This window comes from Corylus avellana, chromosome ca4, assembly GCF_901000735.1.
Source record: "Corylus avellana chromosome ca4, CavTom2PMs-1.0".
Lineage (NCBI taxonomy): Eukaryota > Viridiplantae > Streptophyta > Magnoliopsida > Fagales > Betulaceae > Corylus > Corylus avellana.
In genome coordinates this window covers 28,522,985-28,538,508 of record NC_081544.1, presented here as the reverse complement: position 1 = coordinate 28,538,508, position 15,524 = coordinate 28,522,985, and the positions used below count along the sequence as shown (strand labels likewise).

At 40.3% G+C, this 15,524-nt stretch overlaps 1 protein-coding gene across 2 annotated transcripts in view; it reads right to left on the bottom strand.

Moving 5' to 3' along the window:
* The window catches only part of LOC132177655 (protein NO VEIN-like), a 59,157-nt gene extending 44,422 nt beyond the window's left edge, over nt 1–14,735 (bottom strand). For both annotated transcript variants that reach the window (XM_059590071.1, XM_059590072.1), the window contains exons 1-4: nt 14,373–14,735; nt 12,878–13,230; nt 8,372–8,846; nt 6,056–6,160 (exon numbers count right to left, since the gene is read on the bottom strand). In XM_059590071.1, coding sequence (XP_059446054.1) covers nt 6,056–6,160; nt 8,372–8,846; nt 12,878–13,230; nt 14,373–14,699 — 1,260 coding nt within the window. In that variant the 5' untranslated portion in view covers nt 14,700–14,735. The remainder of the gene's footprint in view (nt 1–6,055; nt 6,161–8,371; nt 8,847–12,877; nt 13,231–14,372) is intronic.
* Nucleotides 14,736–15,524: the final 789 nt, after the last annotated feature.

Genomic DNA, 15,524 nt, shown 5'->3' with positions numbered 1-15,524 from the left:
CCCTAAACCTCCCTCAGAGATCGGAGAACAAACCTTGTTCCAACTAACCAAATGGAACTTAAACTCATCATTAATCCCACCCCATAAGAAATCACGTTGAATCTTCTCCATGCGCTTTGCCACGGATGCAGGGATAGGAAACAACGACAAAAAATAAGTAGGGAGATTGGATAGGGTGCTTTTGATAAGAGTAATCCTGCCCCCCTTAGACAAATACAAGCGTTTCCATGGGGCCAGTCTTCTAGCGTACTTCTCCAGCATGTCCTCCCAACTAGCCTTGACCCTGAACGGTGCCCCCAGCGGGAGACCCAAGTACTTTAAAGGCATAGAAGCTGAACCGCAACCCAGGATGCCCGCCATAGAGCTCACATTATCCATACTACCGACAGGAACTAAAACAGATTTAGCCAGATTCACCTTTAACCCAGAAACGGCTTCGAAGCAAACAAGCAAAGCACCAATGTTTCTTATTTGATTCGGATCTGCCCCACAAAAAACCAAAGTGTCATCAGCGAAAAGAAGGTGAGAGACGATAACCCGATCCGACTCCCTACTTCCCACTGAGAAACTAGAGATGAGACCCCTGTTAACTGAGGCATTGATCAACCTACTGAACGCCTCCATAGCTATAACAAACAAGAAGGGAGAAAGAGGATCTCCTTGCCTCACTCCTCGCGAACTATCAAAGAAACCGGAAGAGGATCCATTGATCAGAACCGAGAAACGCACAGACGAGATGCAATGTTCAATCCATGAACACCATTTCTCTCCAAAACCGCACCTTCTTAGTAAGTAAAGAAGAAACTTCCAATTCAAATGATCATACGCCTTTTCCATATCCAGCTTGCACAACAAGCCAGGTTCCCCTGATCTTAACCGGCTATCCAAACATTCATTGGCGATGAGAACTGAATCTAGGATTTGCCTGCCTTTAACAAAAGCATTCTGAGGTTTCGAAATGACCATATCCATCACACTCTTCATTTTGTTGGCTAATACCTTAGCAACAATCTTATAAGTCCCTCCCACAAGGCTAATCGGACGAAAATCCTTAATATCGGAAGCTCCATGTGTCTTCGGAATAAGAGAGATAAACGTGGTATTAAGGCTTTTCTCAAAATAGCCTCGCTCATGGAACTCCGCAAAAACCGCCATAATGTCCTCCTTAATCACATCCCAGCAATCCTGGAAAAAGGCCATAGAAAAGCCATCCGGGCCTGGAGCCTTGTCCCTATCCATACCTCTCACCACCTCCCACACCTCCCTTTCCTCAAAAGGATCTTCCAACCTAGAAGCCTCACCAATAGACAACATATCAAAATCAAGATCATCCAACCTCGGTCTCCAGTTAAGACTCTCTGAAAAAAGAGACTCATAAAAATTGGTAACATGGTTGCTAATGACCTCTTGATCTGAAGTTGTAGAACCACCCACAATCAGAGACTCAATAGAATTCTGTCTTCTATTTGTATTAGCAATCTGATGGAAAATTTTCGTGCACTTATCTCCCTCCTTCAACCAACGGATCCTAGATTTCTGCCTCCAACTGATTTCCTCATGTAAAAGGTAAGTCTCCAACTCTCTAGCTAGCAACCTCTTTCTCTCCATTTCTTCTACGGATAACCCTCTCTCCTCTTCCACCCTATCAAGATCCTTTATATCATCCATGCGGGTTTTGATGCACCCTCCCACATCTCCAAATTCCTGAACATTCCAACTCTTAATGTCCCCTTTGAGAGCTTTCATCTTTTTAGCCAGAATAAAACTCGAAGTGCCCTAGAAATGGTAAGACTCCCACCAGCTCCTAACTTTGTCCATAAAACCCTCAGCTTTAAGCCACATATTCTCGAACTTGAAGGGTCTCTTGCCTCCCAAAAAACAATTACAATCAAGAATAATAGGAGCGTGATCCGAACACACACGAAGCATCCTCTTTTGTCGCATACTTGGGTAACGAGCTTCCCATTCTGGAGAGACTAAGAAACGATCTAGCCGTGACCAAGAGTGATTGTTAGACCAAGTAGAGACCCCCCCAGCTAATGGGAAATCCATAAGGCCCTGCTCCGTTATAAAATCTGCAAATTCCCTCATTGCGGACCGAGAATAAGCCCCCCCCGATCTCTCACTAGGATAAAGAGTAGCATTAAAATCCCCTCCAATACACCAAGGCATATCCCACCAGCTCATAAGGCCCGCCAGTTCCTCCCAAAGAAGATGCCTGATGTTATCTCTATTAGGGCCATACACCCCCGCAAAAGCCCAAACAAAACCATCATCAACGTTTCTAAAAGAGCAAGCCGCCACAAAACTGCCCAAAGCCACCTCAACCTTCGTGACTACTCTTCTATCCCACAGAACCAAAATACCACCCGAAGCCCCTCTCGAAGGGACATAGCACCACTCCGCGTAAGGGCATCCCCACAAACTTTTCACAAAATTGTTAGAAATATAATCCACCTTAGTCTCTTGAAAACACACTATATCCACTTTCCAACTTCTAAGAAGATTTCTAACCCTCAACCTTTTGTCCCTTACATTCAAGTCCCTCACATTCCAAGAAAGTATCTTCGGCTTCATTGAATAACTCGACAAGCCCTACCCTTTTTGCTATCCCTCAAAGAACTACCACTGTGCACCTCATAATTAACGGAAAAATTAAGATTATTGAGTTCCCTCTTACCTTTTTTTCCGGTATTTGCTTCCGCTGCCACTCCCTCTTTCAACACCTCTCCCACCTCCTTACCGATGTCCTCATTATCCGCCATGATGATCCCAAATACCTCCGCCAACCGCCCATCTTCACCATCACAAGAGACACCCACAAGCTTGCTAAAATGAGTTACATACTCCACCGAAATAGGTTCTTGATTCGCACACGGTTCCAAAGCTAAGGAGTCTGGAACATACTCCTCATCCTGCGAAAAACGATCCTCATTTCCAGAATACGCTACTTCCGAAGAACATAAGCCCTCGTCAAAGACACTGACCACAATCCCTTTCTCCTTAAGAGAGTAATCCGAATCTGGCAAAACCCACTTCTTCATACCCGATGGAATTTCCCCCTGCATGTCGAGCAGCTTCTGTTCACTACCTACGCCCTCCCCCAAGTCCTTCCCCGACATCCTCTGGCCCAACTCCGGTAGATTCCATCTTTCCAAACCCGGCGCAAGCTCTTCCTGAAAAACACACAAGTCCTTTCCAACGACCGGCGCCGTCTGACCCAACTTGACAGTAATCACCTTCTTCGACTTCTCACGATCTTCGGCAACGAGCCCAGAAGGGTCCGACAGACCAGACTGTGCGATGCCTCCCTTCGATCTCCTGCCGAAAGAACCGACGGCGCCTTGCCCAGAATACCCATTTCTAACTCGCCCAACCGCAACGACACTGGAACTTGAACTATCGGCCTTATCGCCGGAGGATGCAGACCATGACCGGCGTCCAGCACTCCTACCCTTGCCGCGTTCTCCTTCGTCGAGCCCTGCGCACAAGTCACTGGCACACTTGTCGCCTGTGCCGGCGACCCAGAGAAGGCCGACGAATCTACATTCGTCACGACCGGCGGTGTCCGACGCCCTGAGTGAGACGTTGAAGCGCCAGGATCCCCTGCGGGCCCAATGGGTTTCTCATGACATGGCACCAATGCCTTCCTGCTATAGCACTTCAATAATTTATTGGGCCCAACTCCAGCTACATGAGCTTTGTCCTTCATCTGTGCTACCAAGATCTTGGATTGGGCCTTGGGCTGTAACTCACGCTGGCCCAAAAGCTGAGCTTGATAACACTCCTTAACTTGGCCCATCTGGGGACTCTCCAAGACAGGGAACCTATTAAAACCAGCAGATCCTTTCCCACACCCACAAGTCAGAAGCGAATCTAACCCATTCATACAGCTCCTGATATCCTCCTGTAACTTTAACAGGGAGATCTTCAACTTTTCCTTCTCCTCCGCACGCACGCAACCATGACAAGATGTTCCAGAGGCATGCCCATCAGCAGATTTCTCCTCGGAACTTGGACCCTTCTTCTGCTGTACCCCACAACCGGCATCATCATTCCATGCAAGCCTAGTCGCCGGACCCTTCATCGGAGCCACCACCTGAGCCTCAAGATCTTTCGTAGCTTCCTTACCATGGCACACAGCCATATAATTTTGCCCAGACGAGTTGCTGATCCCAACTTTGCCTCCTACCAACCATTTAGGAACCCTCGCAATCGGTTCATCATAGTGCCCAAACGGTTCCTCTACCTGTTTCGTTGAGGAGAGCAATACCTCAGAAAAGCTCCTTCTCTGTTTTCCTAACACTGTCTTCCTAGCATCCCCAACGAACGGCTTGATGAAATTAATAGCTATCCAAAGCTCTGACTGAAGCCGATCCCATCCACACCTATTCCTACCTTCAGGCACCATAACTCTTCCACGCCTATCTCTGCCATCATACTCCTCTAATACCAGAAATCTCCCATGCTTGTTGAAGCATTTCTGGACTAACGCACGTGGAAAGCTTCGAATAGACTCATCCCTAAAGACCCTTGAATCCTCCACTGTCATCAGTTCACCAAAAATATTCACTAACCAAACCGCTTCTTTCCATTCCAACCGTATCGAACACATCTTTCCTTTGCAACGCTCTTGAAGCTTCAGCACCGTGTCTCCATCCTTCACTACCAACACAAACTCCTTCGACTCCACTGACCAAGCTCTAGACAACCCCATTCTATTTATATAGTTAATTATAGTTAGTGGCAAAAATCATATTTTTCCAGCATACCAACCCACCCCACTATTTCTTCGTTTCCCTTTCCCACCACTCATGCCTTCCCACTCACTTTCCTTCCACAGCACTTATTTCCCTACTTCATTTCATGTGCATCGCCCAACTCACTCACTTCATTTCAAAGTCAAACACGCACTCAGTGCGTGCGATCATTTCATGTGCATCGCCCACAGCACTTAATCGTCAAACAAGCATTGCCTGATTATGGAACTCACAAAAACCTTATCCGGAGTACTATAGAGCAGTTTTTGTCCATAAAAAGCAAGACTTTAAAAGAATGATTTACCAACCAACTCACCAAAAACCTAAGTCACTTGTGAGTCTTAACCAATACATTGGGAATCATTTTCCAGGTTTCAGCACAAGTGGTGAGATCTTACAAAGTACAAAAACCTGCCCTGAGGGCAGACAAAAAGTGCCTAGTCATATTACCCTAAAGGTCGTTAGAACCAGGATCTAGAAAGCACAGAATACTGATAAGGAGGTTGTGATTATCAAATTGTAAGACCCTTTTTTCTTAAATAAGTACAGAGTTACCAAACAGAATTAAGAATCTTAAATTTTCTTCCCCCACCACTCTTGCAAACTGGTGGGGGAAGAAAAGAAAAGGGATTGACAGACAAAAAATTTTCTTCCGCTTTTTGGATCGAAGAAAAGAGACATATGTTCTTTTTTTTTTTTTTTAATAAGTAAGAAAAGAGACAGATTCTAATAGAATATAATAATGGTATATCTGTTAAATGATTAATAGCTGTAAATCTAAAGTGCTATATTTCTTTATTTGAGGCATTTTCCAGTAATAACCTTCTCAACTTTTCATAACAAACAAAATTTACCAACATATAAAAACTAGTAGAAAAAGACAAAAGTAATTTCATCAAAAAATTTATCATTTAAACCAACGGTAGAGAGAAAAAAAAAAAAGAGGGGGGGGGAGGGCTACAGTACCAAAATCCAATTTATGTCATCAAAATCAACTGTCATTTATCTATATCCAACTTTTGATTCCTTCGAAGTAGAAAAAGGGCGTTAGACAGGTTACTTGCTCCTTTTTATAAAGTAGTAAACTTAATTGCAAGAAAAGAGCACACCCTACTAGATGGGAAGTATACAAGCCGACTTAGATTAATTAGTCTAACAAAGAAATCAGATTCCCAACCCTACATACAAAGTACAAGTTAGTTAAAATACTGATAAATTGGTAATCATAAGACTCAATTAACCAGTTAATTACATGTTCCAATGCATAGTACTAAAATTCAACAAAATCGACTTACCGCAATATTCAGTAATCCAATAAATGGGATGGATGAAAACATTGTCATCACTTTCTTTCTCCTTTTAGGTTTTATGTTATAAAACTCAAGCATCCTGTCAAAAACCTACAAGCATTAGGAGATGTCAGCTGAGAATTACATTCCCTTCATGTAAGCACGAACAAACAACAAAAAAGACCAGCCCCAGCTAAGAAACATAACACTAGAACAAGAAATAGAACAGGCATAATACAAAATGAAAGTGATCTTCAATCTTTTACACTCCTTTTCCTTCATAGACTACAAGAAAGATTACAATAAAGCAAATACGAGGAGCTCTTTTTTTCCTTTAGTTGGATAGAAAGGTTGAGAGAGAGAGAGAGAGTGAAGTTTTGTATTTTTCTTCCTTACAACTTAGCCAAAATATACTCCTTCATAGATCCAAAACAATTCAATATATTTGAAAATTCTAACTGTAGGGGTAATTTAGTAATTATGCAGATTTTCTCTGTAATTATTTGGTTGAGTCTTGCTTATTTTGATTGTTGTTAGATTGGCTTTTCGTAGCTGGAGTCTATGTCTTGTCTAGTTAGTAAATAGTCTTTTGCTTTGCTCAGTTGGAGTTTAAATGCTTTCCAGTTTTCTAACAAGAAGTGATTTTATTAAATAAATTATTTTTTGATAAGTAATTGGAATTTATTAAAAAGCATACAGGATATATACAAGAAAAAGACTTGATCAGAAATCGAAAAAATATCAAGAAAATCATGAAATCTAGGAAAATGGAAGAACTCAAAGGTAATCGTTCCATGGTAGAGGGTATTCAAAAAAATGCATTTAATTCCACCACCATCCTTTTACGGTCTTCAAAATTATAATCATTTCTTTCTTTCATTAAGCAAAACGAAACCAACTTCCACACTAGTACATAATTAAGACTACCAAGTTTTTATCTCCAACAAGCAAAAAGATCTACCACTCGTCTAGACATACCCAATCTAACTCAAAAATGTTGAAAATAGTCTTCCATAAAGCACTAGCAATCTCACAGTGGAGTAAGAAATGATCAACAGATTCCCCACTCTTCTTGCATGTGCACAACAATGTAACACTATGATATGCCGCTTCATTAGGTTATTCGAAGTGAGTATCTTCCCTAATGTTGCCAACCAACCGAAGAACGCCTCTCTCTCAAAGAAACTTCATTCTGCACAATACTCCTCCAAGGGAAATGAGTACCAACTTTGGGAATTAGGACATTGTAGAACGATCCAACATAAAGTTAATTTTTTTTCTTTTTACTTATTAAAAAAGCATAAAGTTAATTTATTCTACTTATACAAAAAACATATAAGTTAATTGATTTCAAATCAAGCTCAACCCAACTGTAGGGTTACATCCACATAAGGCAAAGCGGTACAACACTCCATGTTTTAGTACTCATGATGCCCAATCTCTTCTTCTAGCAAACTACAACCCCCTCAGCCGTTCCTAAGCATCTCGCAATCAACCCAAATTAAGATAACAACCACAATTCCCTTGCTACTGCACAATGCAAAAGAGATGATCTACCATCTCATGATTATATTTGCAGATGAAACACCAATCTGGAATTATTTTCTTCTCTTCCTAGAATTGTCTTTCTAAATTTTTTAGCCAAAAGCCACTGTCCACCCAGAAGATGCTATTTCATGGATCCTTTCCAATACTCCTGGAAGGAAATCCTGACTTTGTACTCTCTCTCTCTCTCTCTCTCTCTCTCTCTCTCTCTCTTTTCCTTTTTTTTTTTTTTTTTTTTTTTTTTGTTTTGTTAGTGGGAGAGGATGGAGGAGGAAGGCACATGTGCTCCCAAACATACAAGAACTTGCCACAGTATCATCATGGCCAAATCCATTGTTGATATTTTGTGCCATGGCAAAAATTTCAGTCCTAATAGGATGTGAACGCCAAATCCTTCAATTTCCAGTCAAAAATATTTTTCATAAGTAATTTGCAGCCAAATATATACTTCACATATCAATGACCCACTCCCAGAGATCCGGCATATGGAAGCACGGCTTAGCTATAAAATTATCAATGAATATTATTTAATTCCAACCAAATCACATGAGAGACCTTCAGAACTAAATCCAACTAAATCCTGTGGTGAAAATTTAGAAGACATTTAATAAGATTTTTAAAAGGTTTGAACCTTCAGAACTGTTGTGAAATCATTGTAAAGAAGAAGCCAATGTACGCATAAATCATACAAAGCAAAATAAAATTCAACATCTGATAAACAATATGAAGCAGTGGACAGATGGGAAGTATTATCTAGAGCATGAGAATGAAAAATACCTGAGGCACAGTATGCTCACAACATGCCTCCTTCCAGTACGTAGCAAACACTCTCATAGTGTTAGTAGCAATTGCAAGATCAGCTCCAATCATATTGTTAGCCATCTTAGTCTTGTTGAAATTACCTAGCTTTTTAGATTTTCCTTTCTTTTTAAATGATTCACTCGTACAATTGCTTGGGCTGCCACTAGGAGGAAGAGCGTACCCACACATCTCTTCAAATTCAGATGGGTAAGGACAGCTACTAATTTGGTCAGAACTTTTAACATCTTGTGATGGCAAGTTAAAATGGCAGCCTGTAGCATTGTCAATCCTTTCATCTTCAGAAGTACAATCCTCATCCAACTTCTTCAGCGACGAAAAAATAGGGTCTTTCCTGTCTTTCTCATGAGATTCTGATTTCAATGCTTCTACAGATTTCTTCAATGTGACATTCTCCAAGTTCATCCCTTTTCCAATAACAGAAATATGCATCCTATGATCATAAAGTTCAGCAATTTCAATTAAAAACCATATCTTACGTCAATTTGCATAGTAATAGCCAGTGAAGAAATCAGACGTCCAGAATACATAAGACAACTACATTGCCTAGGCCCTCACAATTAAAACCACCAAAACGAATGACATTTGGATCCACATCCAATTGCAAAGCCTAAAGGCACCACCAGAAAGCAAGCTTAACTGGTTTTGAAACATAAATAGGTACAATTATCAACATTTCAAGAAAGATCAAAACTGCATGGTGTAGAGTGGACACAATATCTAATTATCTATTCATCCTTTATTACACATGGTGTATATCTATAGGGATGCACCCAATCAGCAAAAGTTTGAGTACTTATCAGAAGAACACAGTCAACAAGTATGACTTATATTACAAATAAAGAAGCGAAAAAAGTAACAACACGCTTTCCCTATAAATGCCATAAACAAAAACATTGAAGGGGGGGGGGGTGATGCGGAATGGCCGGAGCAATAAATTAGTGAATCCTTTAATTTTGTTTTAGCAAAATTTTAAGATCTTGATTTTATTTAGGTTTTATTTAGGGTTAATTTAGTCTTTTTTAAATTTTTATATTTTATTTTATTACGGTCGTCTTAAGTTAGATAAGTACTAAATGGGTGTTGCCCTAGGGTTAGGATTAGGGTTTTATGCCCTAGTCTATTTAAATGCATTATTCTATTGTATTCGGGAGTTGATTATGAATGAAAATTTGTGAGACATGAATCTGTCTTCCCCTTCCCCTAATTTCTTCAGTTTCTTCTCCCTTTTCTAAAGCTTTTCTTCAAGCTTCTTCCCCTCTTTTGGCTTTATTCTCTTCCTTTTCTAAGCTTTATTCTTTAAGTATTTTTGTCCCGCATCAGGGGGGGACCAAAAAATTTTATGTTATAAATTTTGTAAGGTAAACATGCAAAGCCCTCGTACACAAATTGTATACAAGAGAAACAACCACACTAAAGGCAACTAAAATCTAAAAAGTTAACAAGATCTAAAAGATTTAAAAAGGAGAAAGAAGGAAAATAGACTACAGCCCAATCTAAGAGGGATCTCAAAAAAGAGGATTTTAAAAAAAGCACAGGGGTCTCATAGTCCTTGAAGTGGTGCCAATCCTTTCTCTCCAAATGTTCCACATTAAGAACGAAGGAATAACTTTCTAGATAGCCCCTTCGGAATGTCCACGCCCTTGACTCTTCCAACAATGTAGCAACTCTAGGATGTTGCTAGGTGCAGTCCACAAAACTCTGAATAATTGAGAACCGCGTGCCAAAGATTATTGATGTACTCACAATGGATGAGGAGGCAATTCACGGGCTGCTGATTTTTTTTGCAAAGGCAACACCAATTGACCAGAATAAAACCACACCTTCTAAGATTGTCAACCATGGGGACTCTACCAAAAGTTGCTATCCATATAAAGAAAATTATATGGGACAGAGCCTTAACCTTCCAAACATTTTTCCAGGGAAAAGGGCAAGGGACTAGCTGGTGTCCACAATATTCTATTCGTCTCCCCTGGATGAGTTCTTGAAGAGTATAATAGTCTAAAGATTCCAGCTCCCAATCCTGAACTGCCCTCATAACACTCGGATTCCAATGGAAAGAAATTTAGGAGGAATTCAAGTAATCCAATATCATATTGCACCTTGAAAATGGAAAAAAATCATTGGAAATAAAAGATATTATTGTGTTCTGTGGTATTTGTGGTAAAGACTTCTCCTATCTCGCTCTCCTAAGACGCATTTAATTTTTTTTCCTCTACCTAGGGGTGGCCCGTGTGAGAGCGTCACACTAGCTCTGTGCTCTCTCTTCCTTTTTCTTCTTATCCCCTTCTCTCTCCAGTGTCTGGCGTCCTCTCACTTGTCCAGCGTCTGCTTCGTTTCTAGTCAGAGGCTTCTTCACTTCGTGTCTTCTCCTTTCTCTAGCAGTGGCATGTGATAGCGTGTACCGCTAGGTTTCGTTTGGGTTCGTCATTTCCAGCTCGTTTGTTCTCTGGGCTTTGGTTCTTGTGGTTGGAGTCTAGGTCAAAGTCCCTGGTTCAAGCGTCCATGATGCTTCTTCTTGAAGGCTAATGTGTGAGACCAGTCATGGAGAGCAGGTTCTTCGTGGAAGCCAAAGCCTTTTTCTTTTCGGTGAAGAATGGCAAATCAGAGCTTCGATTGGGGGAAAGAAGGAAAGCTTTCTCTGGGGTTGGTTTTTTTGGGCTCCCTCTATTCAGCTTGGTTGGTGGCTAGGGTGAAGAAGGCGTTGAAGTCATCGGGGGCTGAGGATTTTGTGAATTCATTTCGAGAGGATGCAAAGGTGCCGATTGTTCGAATAGGTGGTAATCAGAATCAGGTAATCTACGAAAGAAGAACATCATTGTGACGGAGTGGTGTTGTATGTGCAAGAAGAGTGGCGAATCTATTGATCACCTTTTAGTGCATTGTGAAGCTGCTGTAGAGATATGGAATATGATTCTTCAACTGTTTGGTATAACGTGGGTGCTGCTGGGGAGTTTGAAAGAATGTTTGGGAAGTTGGAGAGGGCAAAGGAGAAAACGGACAGTCATGCAACTCTAGAGGATGGCCACTTTGTGTGTACTGTGGTGCTTATGGAGAGAGGAATGTGCGGACTTTTGACGATCGTGAAATGGGAATTATAGAATTGAAGAAAAGGGTGCTCCAAACACTTTTCTCATGGAGGGTCTTCGGGTATTCTTCGCAAGCTTTAACGCTTGCGGAATTTCATGATCTCTGTGAGTCTTTTTCAATTTAAAGCTTGTGTAGTGGGCTCTTTTGTATACTTCTTGTGTACATGGATTGCGCCCCTTGCGCTTTTTAATACATTGACTTTACTTATCAAAAAAAAAAAGGTGGATATCAGGCCAACCAGTTTCTGGAGGTGGCATCATATGCAGTGGGTGGCCAAAAAGGGTTTATTTGGCTCCCTGAGAGTCGAAAAACAAAAGTACCAAATGAGGAACCTCCTTCAACTGACCGAAGCAAACCCAAACTCACCAGAAGACGTCGCCGGGACCGGAGCATACGCCGACAGAGTCTCTAGCAAACAAAGAATGGGGCGCAAAAGGAATCCAGAGCAGACACTCGCTTAGGCTTAAAGTTTTCCTTGATTTTGGGCTTGCGCGAGAGAGAGCCCGCAAGATTATCCCTTTCTTGTGCGCAATGGGCTTAGGGGTATTGGGCTTCAAGAGCGGCCCACACTCTTCCAGCCCTACAAGTAAACATTCCAGCGCCAAATCCACAAGCCCTTTAATCTTCTCGAGTTTACCTAACCATTCTCAAAGAAGGAGCTTCTCCTCTTCCTTTCCAAGTTGCAAGCCTTCCCCAGCAACTGTATCACCAAACAAGCAAGCAATAGAGTCTCGAGTCTTGGATCTCTGGCCCAAAGACCCCTTCTATGTCAAAGAGGTCCTTGACCACCAGGCACCCTTATTTACACAAATCATGTAATCAATCCATGAACTAACAACTCAAGATGTCCATTCTCATAAACTAATTTTTAAAAATATAAAAACTTCAAGATTGAAATTTTTCCCAAGGAAACTATCTGGTAAAACTTTTATCACAGTATAAAATGGAATTCGCAAGAAAAGCAAGAGAGGAACCTTCAAAATGCTAACAATATACCACTTAAATGATTTAAGTGGTCAGAGAGTACAAAGATTAAAGGCAAAGTGCACCAATAGGTGGAAGAGTGATACAGTGAACAAAACAATATTCTTGAGAAGAGAAAAGAACTAGTTTCACAAGCAAAGGAAAAATGTACCTATTAGTCAACATCCATGGTCAATGACTTAAAAAATTATAAACTTTTGTTATGTATACGCCAAGTACCATATAAACTCACGTCATATAGAAAGTGCATTTCTCTGTAATTAAAAGTGCATTACTTTATGAAGGTTTTTATGTCGATGAATGAATATAGATACTCAAGTTCCTAGAAATTATTTTTGGTTACACATACAACACCTTTTTATTAAAAAGTAGGAATAGAATATCACTTACCCCAAGCTTTGAACTCGGACTCCGAGCTTTTCCTTGCCTGCAACTGATCGCTTTTCAGCAATGAAATCCAAAAACTCTTCAACCTTAATAGCTTTAGCCTTACTTTTTTTTTTATAAGTCCTACGAATGAACTTCCAAAGGAAAGAAATTATCTCTTCACTGGTTATTTTGAAGACTTCAGTAACATCTGATTTCACAGAGAAATAATGCAAGACAAGTGGATGTTGTAACAAAGGTCCCAATTCCAGCTCTTCAAACTGCTCTACACCCTCATTCTTGCATATTGCCACTTCCAAATCATACATTGAAGTAATTTTTTGGGTCGCAATAAAGCAATGGATAAATGCATTTACCTAAATAACCAAAAAAAAAAAAAAAAGGTACAAAAAACCAAAAAGACTTTATGTATGTTCAAGACATAAACATAAAAATAAAAAAGGAATATCTTACCGTCCACCTGCTTGCTAAGAAAATGGGGAAAGTGGATTGCTTGTAAGTTTTCTCTTAATTCTTTTCCTTTCTTTTTGGGTTTCAAACTCTCAAACTCAACTTATCCAGACAGACCAACAAATAATGTGATCCTGGACCTCCCCCAAAACTCAAAACCAAAAATGAATTTCATGATATTTTTGATCTCTCATATCTTTGCTTCTTTTACTATATGTAAATAGAATCCATCCATTTCATTAGGTAGAGCGACAAAAGGCCTGCAATATATGGCTTCTTTCTCTATATGTATGTAAAGATTCATCTTCTTTTTTTGTTTTTTTTTTAATATAAAGCGAAGAAAGCTGTTTCAAATTCCCCGCATACGATCTCTTGAGAAAGCCATATGATACGACACCATCCACACACAGGTTTTCTGATAGTCCCCCTCTTTTCTTTCTGTATGTACGTAAAAAATTAAAAATCCATTCACTTTTTTTTGGTAAAGGGAATAAAGCCAATATGGCCTCTCTCTCTCTCTCTCTCTCTCTCTCTCTCCCTATTGATTAACAGATGAGGCCAATTTTTGAAGTCCCCACGCCCCCCCCCCCCCAATCTCTACATTTACATTCATTTAGCTTTCAGCAAGGTGAAAATCCCGGCTCGGCCACATATAGACTTTGATCCCGTTTGGTCAAGAGTATTGTTGTGGGTTTTTTTTTTTTTTTTTAATGGTAATAAGAAGTGATATATGTAATATAAATTGAAATGAGATTTGAATTTTTTGGTAGAGAAAAGTGAAGTTATAATGTATTTGTATACTCAAAAGCTGAAAAAGTCAGGCCAACTGCGCCAAAGAATCACACTACCCTCGACTTACTGAACAATTTACTCTTCACAAATTCTTACCAACAAAATTCCAACTTAAAAAAATAAAAATTTTAATCTTCAATCACGTGCCACTATTCCTCCACTTTCTCAGCAACCAAACAGGGCACCTTTTCCAAAAAATAAAAATAAAAGAAAATAGACATAATAAAAAGAAGCACAAATGCGGCTCCCACATTACCTTCCCTTCCGTGACCATAAGGCGGAGAAGATTCGGAACCTCCTGCATTGCAAACCCAAGAGAGTTCCACGAGTCGACCTTGAGTGTAACCATCGCATCCTGAGACACTTTCCACGCCGTCACGCTCTCTCCGGCCGCGATAATTTCGCGGTGAGCCTTCTCGACGGCGCTGTTCATCTTCTTCAGAAGCTCTCTCTGGTTCTGCGATGTGCTCGGGACTGGTACCGTAGAGTTATGGCTAGGGAAGTTAGAATTTTGCTGCTGCAAATCCCGACGGCGTCGGCGGCTGCCACCGGAGGGGTGGAAGCCAGAGGGCTGTCGGTACATTGCCGTAAAGATTAGAATGAGAAAAGTATGCTTGTGTTGGAAGGCATCTAACTAGAACGTAGTACTGCTCGGCCAATGCTTTATATTCTAACGCGAAGTAATGCTTTTTATTCCCGCCAATCAGGTGTCAAGACTGTACAGAGGATCAAAAAGAAAACATCACTATCGGCTTTCGCAAGTAAAGATGGAAAGATATATACATGTATATGTGGTTGACAAATTTGTATTCGACGGACAGGATTCGTCAGGCTATTTTACCTCTCCTGGGTTTGTTTCCAGAAGATATTTTTCACTCCGTAGACTCGCGGGAGACTCGGCTTTGTGTCTTGTGTTGCGACTCAATTTTCTGGTCATGCTTTTGTCTACAAGGAGTTGACCACACTACATTATTTGACTTGAGGGGTAATTCAGATTGCTCACACGTGTCGGCATAGGATGAGTTTAGTTTTTTTTTTTTTTTCTTTTTTAAGAAAAATACACTTCAGCCCATAAACTATCACTAATTTTTCACTTACACCTTCAAACTTAAAAAAAAATAACATTAGTGCCCTCCATACCATACTACCGCCAGTTAAATTAAACACTTTTTCGTTTTTCTCTACAAAATAGCTTTAAATTTATTAACAATAACCATTTGAACAAAATAAAATTATTTAAAAAAAAAAAAACTAAAAACACCAAAAATGGGTGACCCTTTTCATATTGGCCACCTTAATTTTTTGTTCAAATTATATATATATTATTTGTTAATAACTTCAAGGGTATTTTGGAGAGAAAAACACAAAGTGTCTAATTTGACATGCAATGATAGTGTGTGTGGCATAT